The sequence below is a fragment of the Bos taurus genome, chromosome 5 (genome assembly GCF_002263795.3).
Source record: "Bos taurus isolate L1 Dominette 01449 registration number 42190680 breed Hereford chromosome 5, ARS-UCD2.0, whole genome shotgun sequence".
Taxonomy (NCBI): domain Eukaryota; kingdom Metazoa; phylum Chordata; class Mammalia; order Artiodactyla; family Bovidae; genus Bos; species Bos taurus.
Genome location: NC_037332.1, coordinates 82,531,896 through 82,547,935, shown reverse-complemented (window position 1 = coordinate 82,547,935; position 16,040 = coordinate 82,531,896). Strand labels below are relative to the sequence as shown.

General features: G+C 39.4%; 1 protein-coding gene across 3 annotated transcripts in view; it reads left to right on the top strand.

Moving 5' to 3' along the window:
• ARNTL2 (aryl hydrocarbon receptor nuclear translocator like 2) overlaps positions 1 to 16,040 on the top strand; it is an 89,020-nt gene that overhangs the window by 9,985 nt on the left and 62,995 nt on the right. For all 3 annotated transcript variants that reach the window (XM_059886560.1, XM_059886561.1, NM_001289819.1), the window contains exon 2: positions 14,078 to 14,228. In XM_059886560.1, the coding sequence (XP_059742543.1) occupies positions 14,078 to 14,228 (151 nt within the window). The remainder of the gene's footprint in view (positions 1 to 14,077; positions 14,229 to 16,040) is intronic.

The following is a 16,040-nucleotide window of genomic DNA, read 5'->3' as shown; positions in this document are numbered from 1 at the left end:
AATCTGACATATCAAGTCATGCCTGACTAGTATTGATCACGACGGTAGTCTCCATCATGTTTTCTGTGTACTCATAACCTGCAAGAATTGTATTTGTAACAGTGATGCGGGTATAGCTCATCAAAATTGTTTCTGTGCCTTTTGGAGAAACCTGCCAATGTTGAAAATGCTGAACCCTGCATTCTTCTTATTCTTGAAGATCAATCAGTCCTGGACCAAGTTAGGGGAATTTTCTGTTTCAGTGTGGAACAAATTCTGATGAGAGGCTTTTTCTTGCTCTTGCCCATCCCTGGATTAAGTTATAATGCTTATGAAAGGTTGGCCTTTTCTGGAATAGTCATCATCAGGAAAGCATTGTTAGGTGCTTGTATCACTCTGATTACATTCTGCATCACAACTGAATTGGTTCCCAAGACTCTGATTTCCTTATAGTCATCATGGGTGTTTCTGTTCCCTCTTTGCCCCATTTCAAAAGCTTAGCATGGATGATTCTCACCTTTTGGTTCTTCTAAATAGTTAATAATTCTTAACATCTACTATGTGCTAGTTCTCTAAATGCTTTACATGGTATAATTCACAAATCTTCAGCAAATCTATAAAATAGGTACTATTATTGTTTCATGTTTCTTTTTTAAAAATTATTTTTAATTGGAAGAGAATTGCTTTACAATATTGTGTTGTTTCTTCTATACATTAACATGCATCAGCTATAGGTATACATATGCTTCCTCCCTCTTAAACCTTCCTCCCACCTCCCACCTCATCCCACCCCTCTAGGTGGTCACAGAGCACCGTAATTGACTTCCCTGCATCACACAGCAAATTCCCACCCGCCATCAATCTTACGCATGGTTATGTACATATTTCTTTTTTTGGCTGCACAGCATGGCACATGGGATCTTAGTTTCCCAACCTGGGATGGAACCTGTGCCCCTTGCATTGGAAGCATGGAGTCATAACCATTGGACTGCCAAGGAAGTCCCTGTTTCATATTTCTCATGAAGAAACTGAGACACAGAGATTTTAAGTACCTTCCCCAAGGTAAAGTTTCCATAGTAAGTAGCTGAACCAGGATCAGAACCCAAACAGACTGGCCTCCAGAGCTTTTGTCTTTGTCTGCCATGACTGCTAGACCTCTGGGAAAGTGAAAGTGAATGTTAGTCGCTCAGTCATCTCCGATTCTATGTGAGCCCATGGATTGTAGCCAACTGGGCTCCTCTGTCCATGGAATTCTCCAGGCAAGAATACTGGAGTGGATTGCTATTTCTTCCTCCAGGGGATCTTCCCAACCCAGGGATCAAACCCAAGTCTCCTGCACTGCAGGTGGATTCTATACTGTCTGAGTCACCAGGGAAGCCTATAGATCTCTGGAGGAGGTGGCATTTCTGCGATGTGCTGATGTCTAAAATTGAACTTCTTTGAGGAGGGAGTGTGGAATATTGGCCTTTTTTGGCTTTGAGAAAATCTGAGCTCTCTCATCTTATAATTATGTCATCTTTGGCATGTGTATCAGTCAGGGTTCAACCAGAGGAGCAGAACCAATAGGGGATATGTATAGTGAGAGATTTATTACAAGGAAGTGGCTTGTGCAAATGCGAGGTCAGGCCACAGGACTGGAGTTCGTAGGGCCAGCCATCAGGAAAGGTGGGCTGGAGCTCTCAGGCACAGGCTGAAGCAGCTATCCATAGGTGGAGTTTCTTCTTCTTTAGGGAAACCTGGTGGGGAAGAATTCACCAGGAATGCAGGATACCCAGGTTCAATCCCTGGGTCTGGAAGAACCCCTGGAGAAAGGAATGGCAAGCTACTCCAGTATTCTTACCTGGAGAATTCCATGGCCAGAGAAGCCTGCCAGGCTACAGTTCGTGGGGTGGCAGAGATGGACACAACTTAGTGACTAACGCTTTCACTTTTGCTTTCACTTTCAGCTGTGTTTTTAAGGCTTTCAACTGATTAAATCAGCTCTACCCAGATTGTCTAGGATAACTCTAAATCAAGGGTCTCTAACCCCTGGGGTGTGGACTGGTACTGGTCTGAGGTCTGTTAAGAACCAGGACTCACAGCAGAAGGTGAGTTAGGATGAGTGAGTGAAGCTTCACCTGCTGCTCCCATCAATCACATTACTGCCCAAACCATGCCTGCCCCCTGTACATGGAAAATTGTCTTCCATGAAACTGGTTCCTGGTGTCAAAAAGGCTGGGGATTACTGCTCTAGATAACCCAGCCCTGACTCTAACCCTGACCCTAATCTACGACAGTTTCCCCAGTTAAGGACAACTGATTATGGAATTTAATCACAGCTACAAAATACAGCAACACTTAGATTCATATCTAACTGAGTGCCTGAGGACTGTAGCCAGCCAGGTTAACACAAAGACCATCACAGTAAGTGACTTCATTTCTGTGAACCTGTTTCCTCACATGGTAAACCCTCACCATAGGGCTGTTATGAGGATTGTGCAAAATTAGGTATAAAAAGATTACTGCCTGGTGTGTAAGGATTCAGTGCAAGATTATTAATTGGTGGTGGTGGAAGTGGGGCTGGTGACAGTGGCAGCCGCTGTGGTCTCACTAGTGGCTTGATCCCCGCTTTTGTCTCTCCTGTTCAGTCTGGTTCACTGCCGTGGTTGCTGCCTAATTGACATTCCTGCCTAAAATCTCTTCTTATCCATCTTTGTTTTTTTTCTGAAGACCATATTGGAGGCTTAAAGTAACTCTCTACTCTCCATCTTTGGAGAAGATGTCTTCCTGAAATCCAGACCCACTGTGTTTATAGCATTCCCCAACATTTTGGTGCAACGGTGTAACTCCCCTTGCTTGCTTAAAGCTTGTGGAAGGGAGAACTTCCTCTCCCAGTGGCACTGTTGTGGTTTTTAAAAACCTTTTCTGCAGTGATTGAGTGGGAAATGAATGAGAACTATTCCTCCAAACGAGGCTATTGTATTTAAGTACTGTTTTGCTTTTATAATTAATTAATTAATTTTGGCAGTGCTGGGTCTTCGTTGCTGCACTCTGGCCTTCTCTAGTCGTGGAGATGGTGTGGTGCGTGGACTTCTCATTGCAGTGGCTTCTTTTGTTGCAGAGCACAGGCTCTAGAGCACACAGGCTTCAATAGTTGTGGCTCACAGTCTGAGCTGCCCCAAGACATGTGGAATCCTCTCTGACTAGGAACTGAACCCATGTCCCCTGCATTGGCAGGCAGGTTCTTAACCACTGGACCAGGAAAGTCCCTGTTTCTGTTTCTTTTATTGAAACTGTGGTGTAACACACAGCTAGGTGTCTTGTTTCTGAACCTCAGTTTCCTCCACTGTAAGGTGAATGAATTGGACAAGATGGTTTCTTTTGTTCCTTTTCCCTCCTCTTAACCTTTTATTACAAGTTAAGAAAATCAGATATATCTATATTTTAGGGTTTTCTCCAAATACTTTATAATAATTTTTATCTTTGTGAACAAAGTTTTTCTTCCCTCAGATCAAAAGAGAACCTTAAAAGGCAATACTTTGTTATAGTTGAATCAAATAGTACATAAAGAATTAGCCAAGAGAATTTTCCACTTCCCCACTCCATCAGATGAGAAACAACACATTAACGAATGAACTTAGGAACTGTGAAAATCTATAGGCATTGAATGTCATCCAGAAAGTGAGTGGGCTACATACCTTAACACTTTAAGATCATGTACCAGATTTTATTCACTGAAATTCATAAATGATACCTTTCCCCAATAGTTTGTCCTTTTTCGCCATTTCACTGCATCACCAGCAGCATGCAAGCTGGTTAATACCAGTTGAACCCCAGGATACACAGCAGGATTGATTAAATTTCCAGTTCCATGAGGAATAAGTCTCTGGTCGCCATGTATTCCCAGCCTCTAGAGCATGGTGTCCGCTTTGTAGTAGCTCGGTGAATATGTACTGATGGCATGATATGCAGATGTCTTGGGATCACAGCTGACAGATTCTGCTCATCAGGTGACTAGCCCAATAGGGACTAGACTAGCTCTTCTCCTTCCATGCCCTTTCTACCTGTTGTACCTACTGTGCTGCAAACTGGGGAACTGGTTTTTGGGTTCATTCTAAGGTTTGGAAGCTCTAAAGTTTCTATCACTCTGTATCCTGCTTCTCCCATTCACACCTATGCAATTGGTTTGTGTTCCACCCTGAATGCTGCACCCTCATGATCAGATATGGAGAACCTTGCAGGAAATCCAGGACACCTTCTTATTTTAAAGCCATTTTTAGTACCTAGTCTGATAGGAATGGTGTAAGCAAATCCATGTCTCACCTCACACGTGCTCTGGAATATAAATGCCTTTTGTGCAGAGCAGGTCTGGGAGAGCCTCGACCCCTCCTTCCAAGTAGGAGGGATTTGTCATGTAGGAAACCAGATTCCCCTTTGGCCCATTTTAAGGCAGAAGGTTCAAGATAGCCCATGCAATGAACACAACTTAATCCCCACAGCTCCTGACACCCTTGCATTGTTCACTATCCTACTTCCAGACTGCTTCTCCACCCCAAAGTGGATCCTTTCTCCTATTTGCTGAGTGCTTGTCTGAGCCCACTATAGCATTCCTATCTCTTCCCTAGGGTCAACCTTGTGCTCACCTTTATGACTCTGACTTGGGCCTCACTTTGCCTACGCTTTATTTGGTCACAGTGAATAACTCCCTCCTTTCCCCCTCCCTTTTTCTTGCTCAACACACCATCCAGACATTTGGTTTGAAAATGTAAATGTCATGCTGGTCACTTTTGCAGATGGCATATTTTGAGGAGGCTTAGTCAATCTGGTAGATAGAATCTGAATCCAAAAAGATGTTGATAGGATGATATCAAAGAAGATGAAACTTAACAGCCAAAAAAAGGGCCAGCATCTAAGTGTAAAACAAAATGCACATCTTTAAAATGATAAAGGTGTAACTTAACAACAGCCTGTAGAAAAGACAAGTTCAGATTTACTCCAAAAAAGCCCTGTTGGGAGTCAGGAGCCCCTCCTACATCAATGTGTGGCTGTATGATAAAGGGCAAGGAACTGAATCAACTATGAGACTCTGTTTCTTTCTTGGAAAAAGAGGGAGCTATACTGCATCATCTCTCATGTCAGTTACAGTTCTAAAATTACATAAACAAATGAATCAACAGTTTAAAGTGAAGGCCCCATATGTAAACTAAAAGCTAATGCAGTCTTATAAATAGTGAGAGTATAATCAGAACCTTATCCATCAAAGTTCTGTTCTCCTCTCTGTGGACTAGACAGCTCTTGGATGTTGAATACCAATCACACCACACGTCAAAGTATTTTTAACCTAAGTATATTCAGAAGAAAGCTAGCTAGTGATAAGGCAACCTATGGGTAATGTTTGAAAGGATCACATGGTTTGGTTTAGATGAGAGACAGATTTAAGACAAGGGTGTGAATATTATGGTTAGCCATCAAAGCTTGAGTTCTATGCTCTATACACTTTGAGAAGGAAATGGCAAGCCACCCCAGTATTCTTGCCTGGAGAATCCCATGGGCAGAAAAGCCTGGCAGGCTACAGCCTTGCATCCATGGGGTTGCAAGAGTTGGACATGACTTAGTGACTAAAGCAACCAACCATTCTCCATACAAATTGTCTAAGCTGCCACCTCCTTCCTGAAGACTTTACAGAGTGATGTGACCCAGATTTCTCGAAAGACACCTTCCATTCTACCTTTCATTTGGGTATGTCTATACTTATTGGGCTTCCCAGGTAGCACTAGTGGTAAAGAACCTGCATGCCAATGAAGGGGACACATAACAGATGTGGGTTCAGTCCTTGGGTTGGGAAGATCCCCTGGAGGACAGCATGGCAATCCACTCCAGTATTCTTGCCTGGAGAATCCCATGGACAGAAGAACCTGGTGGGATACAGTCCTTAGGGTTGCAAAGAGTCAGACATGACTGAAGTGACTTAGCATGCATATTCTTATCTGGCTGAACTCTTTGAGGGTGAATGGCATGTCATACTTATCCTTGCATCCTCTAGCTTCTAATGCAGTGCCTTGCAACTGAACTGAAACTTATTAGACTTATCAGAAATGGAGATGATGGATAGAAATTATAGAGAGACTTTTTGGCCTTCCAAGAAGTAAACTTTTCAAATAATAAAAATGTCTTAAAAGTACACGGATAACTATGTAATTCATTGCACAACCTGTTCTTTAGAATGGATAGTTTGCTGCTGCTACTGCTGCTAAGTCGCTTCAGTTGTGTCCGACTCTGTGCGACCCTATGGACAGCAGCCCACCAGGCTCCTCCATCCACAGGATTCTCTAGGCAAGAATACTGGAGTGGGTTGCCATTTCCTTCTCCAATTCATGAAAGTGAAAAGTGAAAGTGAAGTCACTCAGTGGTGTCCGACCCTCAGCAACCCCATGGATAGTTTAAAAGGTGCTAATTGTTGGTGAGAATGGAGCAGCTGGAAGTCAGACTGATACTGGTGGAAATGTGAAAAGGCACAACCGCTTAGGGACACAGTTTGGCCGTTTTCCCAAAAACATGTACCTACCTTGCAACTCAGTCATTCTATGTCTATGAATTTACCCAAGATAAATGAAAACATTGCCTACACAAAGATTGGTACACAAATATTTGTAGCAGCCTTATTTACAATAGCCTTCAATTGGAAATAAGCCAAATGGCCATCCACAAATGAATTAAATGGATAAACAAAAGATGATGCCAACTCAATAGAACATACATCAACAATAAGACCATACAACAACATGGATGAATCTCAAAACGTTATGAGGAAAAGAAGCCCAACTCAAAAGAATGTGTCATATGATTCCATTTATATGAAGTCTAGACAATGCAGACAAATGGTCAAAAACAAGTCACATTTGCCTTGAATTGGGGTAGACGGAAGGGCATGGGAAGCATTTTCCCAGTGTTTTCACATCTTAATTTTATGGTGGTTTTGATATATAGAAATTTTAACTTTTTAATGTAGTAATTTCCTTCCCAGTTTTTACATTTGGTATCATACTTTAAAAGTCCTCACTATCACTTCATGGGAAATAGATGGGGAAACAGTGCAAACAGCGTCATACTTTATTTTTGGGGGCTCCAAAATCACTGCAGATGGTGATTGCAGCCATGAAATTAAAAGACGCTTACTCCTTGGAAGGAATGTCATGACCAACCTAGAGAGCATATTAAAAAGCAGAGACATTACTTTGCCAACAAAGGTCCGTTTAGCCAAGGCTATGGTTTTTCCAGTGGTCATGTATGAATATGAGAGTTGGATTGTGAAGAAACCTGAGCACCGAAGAATTGATGCTTTTGAACTGTGGTGTTGGAGAAGACTCTTAAGAGTCCCTTTGACTGCAAGGAGATCCAACCAGTCCATTCTAAAGATCAGCCCTGGGTGTTCTTTGGAAGGAATGATGCTAAAGCTGAAACTCCAGTACTTTGGCCACCTCACGCGAAGAGTTGACTCATTGGAAAAGACTCTGATGCTTGGAGGGATTGGGGGCAGGAGGAGAAGGGGACAACAGAGGATGAGATGGCTGGCAGTATCACTGACTCAATGGACATGAATTTAAGTGAACTCTAGGAGTTGGTGATGGACAGGGAGGCCTGGCATGCTACGATTCATGGGGTCGCAAAGAGTCAGACATGACTGAGCGACTGAACTGAACTGAACTTAAGGATTTGACCTGATACTAGGTATTGAATATTCCATCATTTCCTCAATTATTGAATGTGGGTGGTATATCAAGGATTATGTTAAACTAATACAAACTTAGTCTCTGGCCTCAAGGAGCTATGTCTGGTGAGAGAGATGGACTGGTGATGAGATAGTTACAGTGAAGTGAGATCAGCTCAATGATGGTGTCAATTACAAGGCATTGACATGTACTGGATTACAGGCATTTCCGGTTATGGGCATGCCTGGAGAAGAGAGCCAGGGAGCAATGTGACATGACTGGGGACTGTCACTTCGTGCCCTGTGGCTGCTGCCACAGGTCATGAATAAGAGAGTGGCATGGAATCTGGCTCATAGGGACTTTTATTTCATGTCATCTTAAATTCAGTGGGGAGCTAAACACCTGAAACTAACACAACATTATAAGTCAACAATACTTCAGTTAAGAAAATTCAGTGGGGAGCCACAGTTGAGTTTTGAGCAATGGAATGGAATACTCAAGGTATTGGGCAGTGATCATACTGCTGCTGCTGCTGCTGCTGCTGCTGCTGCTGCTGCTAAGTCGCTTCAGTTGTGTCTGACTCTGTGCGACCCCATAGATGGCAGCCCACCAGGCTCCCCAGGCCCTGGGATTCTCCAGGCAAGAACACTGGAGTGAGTTGCCATTCCCTTCTCCAGGGGATCTTCCCAACCCAGGGATTGAACCCAGGTCTCCATTATAGCCAGGTCTCCATTAAAGACTACATTACAGGCAGTCTTTACTGTCTGAGCCAGTAATTCCAGCCAGATATTCCCAGTGCATATAAAAGTTATACTCTACTGTAATCTAAGTGTACAATAGCATTATGTCTAAAAATATGTACATACCTTAATTTTGAAACACTTTATTGTTAGAAAAATACTAACCATCATCTGGTCCTTCAGTGAATCATGATCTTGCAATAGCAACATCAAAGATGTTGCCTGACTCTTCGGAAAAGACCCTGATGCTGGGAAAGATTGAAGGCAGGAGGAGAAGGGGACAACAGAGGGTGAGATGGTTGGATGGCACAGCGACTCAATGGACATGAGTTTGAGTAAGCTCTGGGAGTTGGTGATGGACAGGAAAGCCTGGTGTGCTGCAGTCCATGGGGTCACAAAGAGTTGGACATGACTGAGTGACTGGACTGAACTGAACTGAGCTCAGGTACTAAATCTTAACCCTTTTAGACATATTGTCTACCTGGGCCGACTCTTAATAAATATTGTGAAATAATATAGTGTTTTACTCTGCCTAGTAAAAGCTTTTTCACAATTTGTATATTTATAGCAAGTTGGTATTTTTCCTGTAGTGCCAATTAGTATTTCATTTTTATTGTGTGTCTCAGCATCTTCCAGTAACTTGTCAGTGGTAAGAAGCAGAATTTGGTTTCCATTGTAACAAATTAGCACAAACCTGTGAAACAGCTGCTGCTTATTATTTCAGAAAGCTACTTCCAATTGACAAATCTCATGCCACATAGTGTCTTTTCTTTCAGAAGATAATCAGGTGCATTTTTTTTTCCTTTTGTGGAAGAAAAATGATAAAAATGAAGTAATGGTAGGGAGTAGGCCTCCTTTTTTGTGAGGTAGGTACCAAGGGAAATTGCATATTCTTTACTGTGGGAATTTCATCATTCCCAGCAGCCCAAATATGTGAATCTGGAAATCCCAACTTTCCACTCCTTTCAGTTTCTCTTTTGAATGTCTGTGGGTAATGAAATGAAAGGTGATTCATTCTTTCAACAAACCCTAAAAACTGTATGTCTGGCCCTGTGCTAAGATTTGGAGCTAAAAAGATGACATGGTCCTGAAAACTAAAAGCTTCCAGTGTTGGAGCTTACAACCAGATAGAGGATCTCATAAATCTTCCCCCTGCCTCTTTTTTTGTTGATTCCATGGGCTGAACACCATTTGACATCCTAAAGAGCAGGATCCTAATGAAGCAACCAAAAACACCAGAAGCAATTAAATTTAAAGTGAAAGCACTTAGTACTGAGAATGACTTAGCATCAATTTTCTGGTGTTCTTGAAAAAAGTGCATAACCTGAATGTAGTCATCAGGGAATAACAGAAAAAGCTAAACTGAGAGACAATCTATATAATACTTGCTAACTACCCTTCAAAAATATCAATAAAGATGAAAGAAAACAAGATGTTTTTTAAAAAAAAACTGAGGACAATTAATAGGCACTTTTTTTTAACCTAGCATTATTGAGATTCATTCAAGTATATCAGTACTACATTCATTTTTACTACTCATAGTATTCTATCCAGTGAATAAACAATTTATCCATTTGCTGAAGGAAATTAAAGAGTTTCTAGTTTTCTCATTAATTTTTGTTGTTTAGTTGCAAGCCATGCTGTGAAGGTATTTCTTGTACATGTCTGCTAAGATACAGGTCCCCCACCTTGGGCTGCACAGCAGGAGGTGGGTGGCAGGTGAATGAGCGAAGTTTCATCTGTATTTACAGCTGCTCCCCATCCCTCGCATTACCACCTGAGCTCTGCCCCCTGTCAGGTCAGGGGCAGCATTAGGTTCTCACAGGGGCGTGAACCTTAACCCTAAAGTCAAGGCAGAATATCCTGAGATTGCTACAAAATAGAAATAAAGAGCACCGGAAATGTAATGTGCTTAAATCATACTGAAATCATCCCCCACCCCTGGTCCATGGAAAACTTGTCTTCCATGAAAACAGTGTCTGGTGTGGAAATAGTTACAGACTGCTGTCATAAGCTATATAAGAGTTTCTCCATATACTTAGGAATGAAACACTAAACCGTGTTATTTACATATGTTTCACTTTATTAGTGAAAATAAAACAAATGCAAAAATAGTTTCCAAAGTACTTGTAGCAATTTATTTTCCCACCAACAGAGCTTTCCATTTCTGTTTCCATTGCTCTACATTCTCACTTACACTTGGTATCATTAAACTTTTCATTTGTAGCCATTAGATGGGTATGTAGTATGTCGCTGGAGTTTGGATTTTCCTGATTACTAATGAAATTGAGTATCTTTCCATTTTTGTATTGATAATTGGAATTTCTTTTATGAAGTGCCCATTAAAGTCTTTCCAGTTTTCTGCTGGGTTGTTGTATTGGTCTTTTTCCTATTGGTGCAATGGCATTCTTTATACAGTCCACATAGTAACCCTTTCTTGTTTATATGTGTAGCAAATATCTTCTGCCATTTTGTGACTTTTAGTTTCCTTCTCTTTATAGTGCCTTTGGATGAATATTAACTTAATTTTAAGACGATTTTTGTCAGTCTTTTCCTTTATTGTTTTTACATTGTACGTTTGGGAAATTCTTTCTACACCAATAGCTTATTCTGTCTCTTTCAGAGTATTCTCTGTCAATTTTGGCCTTTTACGTTTAGGTCTTTAATCTAGTTGAATTGAATTTTTATATTTGGTTTGGTTTTTATATTTGGCATAAGGTAAGGGATCTGACTTTATTCTTTTTCATAGAGAAAATAAGTTGGCACACGGTTATTTGTTAAAAAGCTGGACTCCTCATGCTGATTTGAAATTCCACCTCTGACGTTTAGCAGATGTCCATATTTATGTGTCTGGGCTCTCCATGGTTTTCTTTTGGTCTGTCTATATCTCCACACCAATACCACCCTGTTTTAATAAAAAACGTTTTATAATGCTTGATATATGAGAGGCCCAGTCCTCCCACATTTCCCTTGGCTGTTCATAAGTCATTGCACTACCATATATATTTTATATTCAGCTTTTGAAGTTCCACCAAAAAAGACAATATTTTAAGAGGAATTATACATCCATTTTAGGAGAATTGAAATATTTATGATATTGAGGCCTCCCATCCATAAACATGGTGTATTCTTCCATTTATTTGAATCTTTTTCAATGTTTTAAATAAATTTTTATAATTTTCTCCAGAAGGACCTTATACATTTTTATTAGCTTATACATTTATTCTTGTACATTTGTTCTTTAGGTACTCTATATTTTTTGAAGTTATTGTAAATTATATTTTTTAAGTATCATTTTCTGGTGAATAGAAAGACTGATTTTGTGTACTGACTTTACATACATACAGGCAACCTCGATCCACTCCCTAATTTTAATAGTTTATATTATTTTGGGTTTTCTATATTTTCAATCATAGCATTTCCCAATAAAGATATTATTTTTTCTTCCTTTCCAATTCTTATACTTCAAGTATAGTTTCTTGCCTTATTCCACTGATAGGTCTTCTATTAATAATACAGTGTGGAAAGGTGTTCTTTTGTTGTTGTTTTGTTTAATGTTTTTGTTTCTGATTGTAAAAAGATTTTTTCAATGTTTCTTCGTTAGTATTTCTGAAGCTTTTAAAATAATCATATTTTTTCAATGAGCTCTTATTGTGGTAAATTATATTCATAAATTTACTAATATTAAACCAGTATTACATTCCTGGGATACAACTATCTTGGTCATGATGGGTTATTCTTTTTATACATTTCTGAGTTTTTGTTAAGATTTTGTTAAGATTTTTATATCTTTCTTCATAGATGAGATTAAGCCTATACTTATCCTATCTTGTACTGCCATTGTCAAATTTTAATATCAAATTTATGTAAACCTTATAAAAAGAGTTGAGGGACAAAGAATTCCTTCTTCTTCTATGAAAATGGAAGTGTTGGTCACTCAGTCATGCCTGATTCTCTGCAACTCCATGGACTGCAACCTCCAGGCTCCTCTGTCCAGGAGATTTCACAGGCAAGAATACTGAAGTGGGTTGCCATTCCACTGAATTGAACTGAACTGAAAAAAAGTCTTGCCATAGGGTTATTAGAGTTTCCAATCTGGAAGAACCTATGTTTAGCTTTTTTGATCTGTACTAATTTGTATTCTAATTCAGTATTTCTAGTGTTATTTTAACAATTTCCTTTCACCTAATTCTTTAGATTTATTTTAGGAATTTTTTCCTGATTTCTTAAAATAAATGATTAGCTCATTAAATTTCAATCTTTTTTTTTTAAACACTAAGGGTTAAAATTTCCCTCTAAGTCAGTTCAGGTTTAATTGAATTTTAGTCAATTCAGGACTAAAAATGTTCATGTCCTGTGACCTTGTTAACCTATTTCTGGGATACTATCCACAAGAAATAAGTAGATGAAAAAAATTAGCCAGTAGATTAAAAGTTTTATACACATAGATAAAAGCACACTGCATATTTATGATGGTGAAAAAAATAAAAACAAACGTGGATTCCAACAATAGAAGAGTGGTTAAGTAGCTATGACACAGCTGCATGATAGCATATTATGCAGTCATTAGAATCATCTATAAAGAATTTGTGATAACACTGTAAGGTTATTATCATCAGATCAGATCAGATCAGTCATTCAGTCATGTCCAGCTGTTTGCGACCCCATGAATCGCAGCACGCCAGGCCTCCCTGTCCATCACCAATTCCCGGAGGTTACCCAAACTCATGTCCATCAAGTCGGTGTTGCCATCCAGCCATCTCATCCTCTGTCGTCCCCTTCTCCTCTTGCCCCCAATCCCTCCCAGCATCAGAGTCTTTTCCAATGACTCAACTCTTCGCATGAGGTGGCCAAAGTACTGGAGTCTCAGCTTTAGCATCATTCCTTCCAAAGAAATCCCAGGGCTGATCTCCTTCAGAATGGACTGGTTGGATCTCCTTGCAGTCCAAGGGACTCTCAAGAGTCTTCTCCAACACCACAGTTCAAATGCATCAATTCTTCAGCGCTCAGCCTTCACTATGATTTCAATTACTATAAAAACAACTATAGAAAAAATTCTAAAAGGAAGTCACTCTAAATAGTAACATTAGTTGGTGAAATTTGGATTTCCCCCTTCCATTCCAATTTTTTGTGTTTTCCATATTTCCTGCAATATCCATATATATATATTTTTATAATTAGACAGGGAAAATAAAGCTACAGACTAACAATAGATTGTTAACTAGTATTTGGTTGTGTATAATTAGTCTTTCACTCCACGTCATTTAATTTTCCGCTGCACTGGGTCTGCATTGCTACCTGTAGGTTTCTCTAGTTGAGGTGAGCAGGAGCTCCTGTCCACTTGCGTGCTGGCTCCTCACTGTGGTGGCTTCTCCTGTTGCAGAGTGCAGGCTCTAGGGCACACGGCATCAGTATTTGTGGCAAGTGGGCTCTGGAGGAGAGGCCCAGCTGTTGTGGCACATGAGATTAGTTGGGCCACTAAGTTGTGTACACTGTGGCATGTGGCAGGGGATTGCCAACCACTGGACCATCAGAGAAGTCCCCCATTTTATTGTTTACTTGACATTTTAAAACATCCAAGTATAAAGCCATTTAAAATATGTGATATAAATCTCTAAAGTGAAAATTAATGTTTCAAATAGATGCGTTATTGCAGTTTATGTCTCACAGGTAAAGTACTGATGGAAGGGAACCAGTGCATTGCTTCCGTGGTTTCCAGTCATCTAAGCCCCTGGACTAAACCAATAGACACTGGATCTTTCAGCCCACATGTGACAGAGTTGCCAAGGAAACGAAGACGGAGTGATTCAGACCCATCGCAGTAAGTGAATTTGTTCCTGTAACCCCAGGAAATCTTCAACCCTAGGGAAAAAAGAAAAATATTACATTTTAAACAAATTAACACCTTTAGTTTCTTTTTATTTTTTTTAATTGAAGTGTAGTTGATTTATAATTTTGTGTTGGTGTCTGGTGTATAGCTAAGTGATTCAGTTATACATATACATATATATTCTTTTCTATTATGGTTTAATATATGGGTGTTAAATACTTGTGCTGACCTGTACAATACGACCTTGTTGTTTATCCATTCTTGGTTGTCTATAATAGTTTGCATCTGCTAGTCCCAAATTCTCAATTCTGGATTGGCAACTGCAAGTCTGTTCTCTATGGCTGTGAGTCTGTTTCTGTTTTGTAGATACGTTCACTTGTGTCATATTTACATTCCACATATAAGTGATATCATGTGGTATTTGTCTTTTTCTTTATGACTTACTTTGCTAGTATGATCATCACTAGGTCCATCTGTGTATCATATCAGCAGGATGCATTATTTCATTCTTTTTTATCCCTGAGTAATATTCTATTGTGTGTATGTATATATATATATATATATATATATATATATATATATATATATGTATATGTATATATATCTTCTTTAGAAAAAGATTACTTTAAAATTATTGTTTTAAATTACATGGTAATTAAAAATTTGGACAGGGTAGATTACTTAACCACCCGGCTGCTACCTCTGTCATTGACTGATCCAACTCTTACGGTTATTAGCTATCCAAGGAGGTCAACTGGGATCCGAAAGACATAGGAACTTGAGGTTAATTTGCTTAACAGTTAAGATATTTGCCTTTCTAATTGAAATACTTAACCTTGAGGAAAACATCTTGCATGTTTGGCTGAAAATAATCACAACTTGCTTCTTGATTTACTCATCGTTTATGTAACAACCAACCCTTGGTTATCTGTGGCAACTTTAATCAATTAAAACTCTTGTTTTCCATGTTTATTAAGCTAAGTAGATAATAAAATCAATGTTGAGAATACTTTCTATCTCCTTGTTCATTTTGTTGCCTAATGCAGCTTGCAGTCTCAAATAGTCTTTAATGATCTCCCCAAACATAGGGTTTTTATAGTGAAAATAATAGGGCAAGATAAATATAACAATCTAGAGCAATTCATTTTAAGCTGGTACTTTCTTTACATGAACGTGAAAGTTGATGACCATTCTCCATCATGAATGACTGGAAAAGTCCTGAGTAGGGGACAAGATGAGGATGTAATGAAATATCCAACTCTTTTTAACTCAGTTCTTCCTAGTACACTTTATAATTTAGCTTTAGTTTCCAAGATGGCAGAATCAGTGTTATTCAAATGTAAGGACCAACACACTTCCCAAGCCACATATAAAATGTATATAAAGATTGTATACATAAAAGTATATAAAGCTTATATACTGTTTTTGATTGTCTGTATTCTCTTAGTCTCTTCCAATAAAGTGGATGATTATAAATAACTACAGTTGACCTTCCTCAACTGTAGTTATAGGAAAGCCTTCCTCAGTGATCAATGCAAAGAAATAGAGGTAAACAATAGAATGGGAAAGACTAGAGATCTCAAGAAAATTAGAGATACCAAGGGAACATTTCATGCAAAGATGGGCTCGATAAAGGACAGAAATGGTATGGACCTAACAGAAGCAGAAGATATTAAGAAGAGGTGGCAAGAATACACAGAAGAACTGTACAAAAAAGATCTTCACAACCCAGATAATCACGATGGTGTGATCACTCACCTAGAGCCAGACATCCTGGAATGTGAAGTCAAGTGGGCCTTAGAA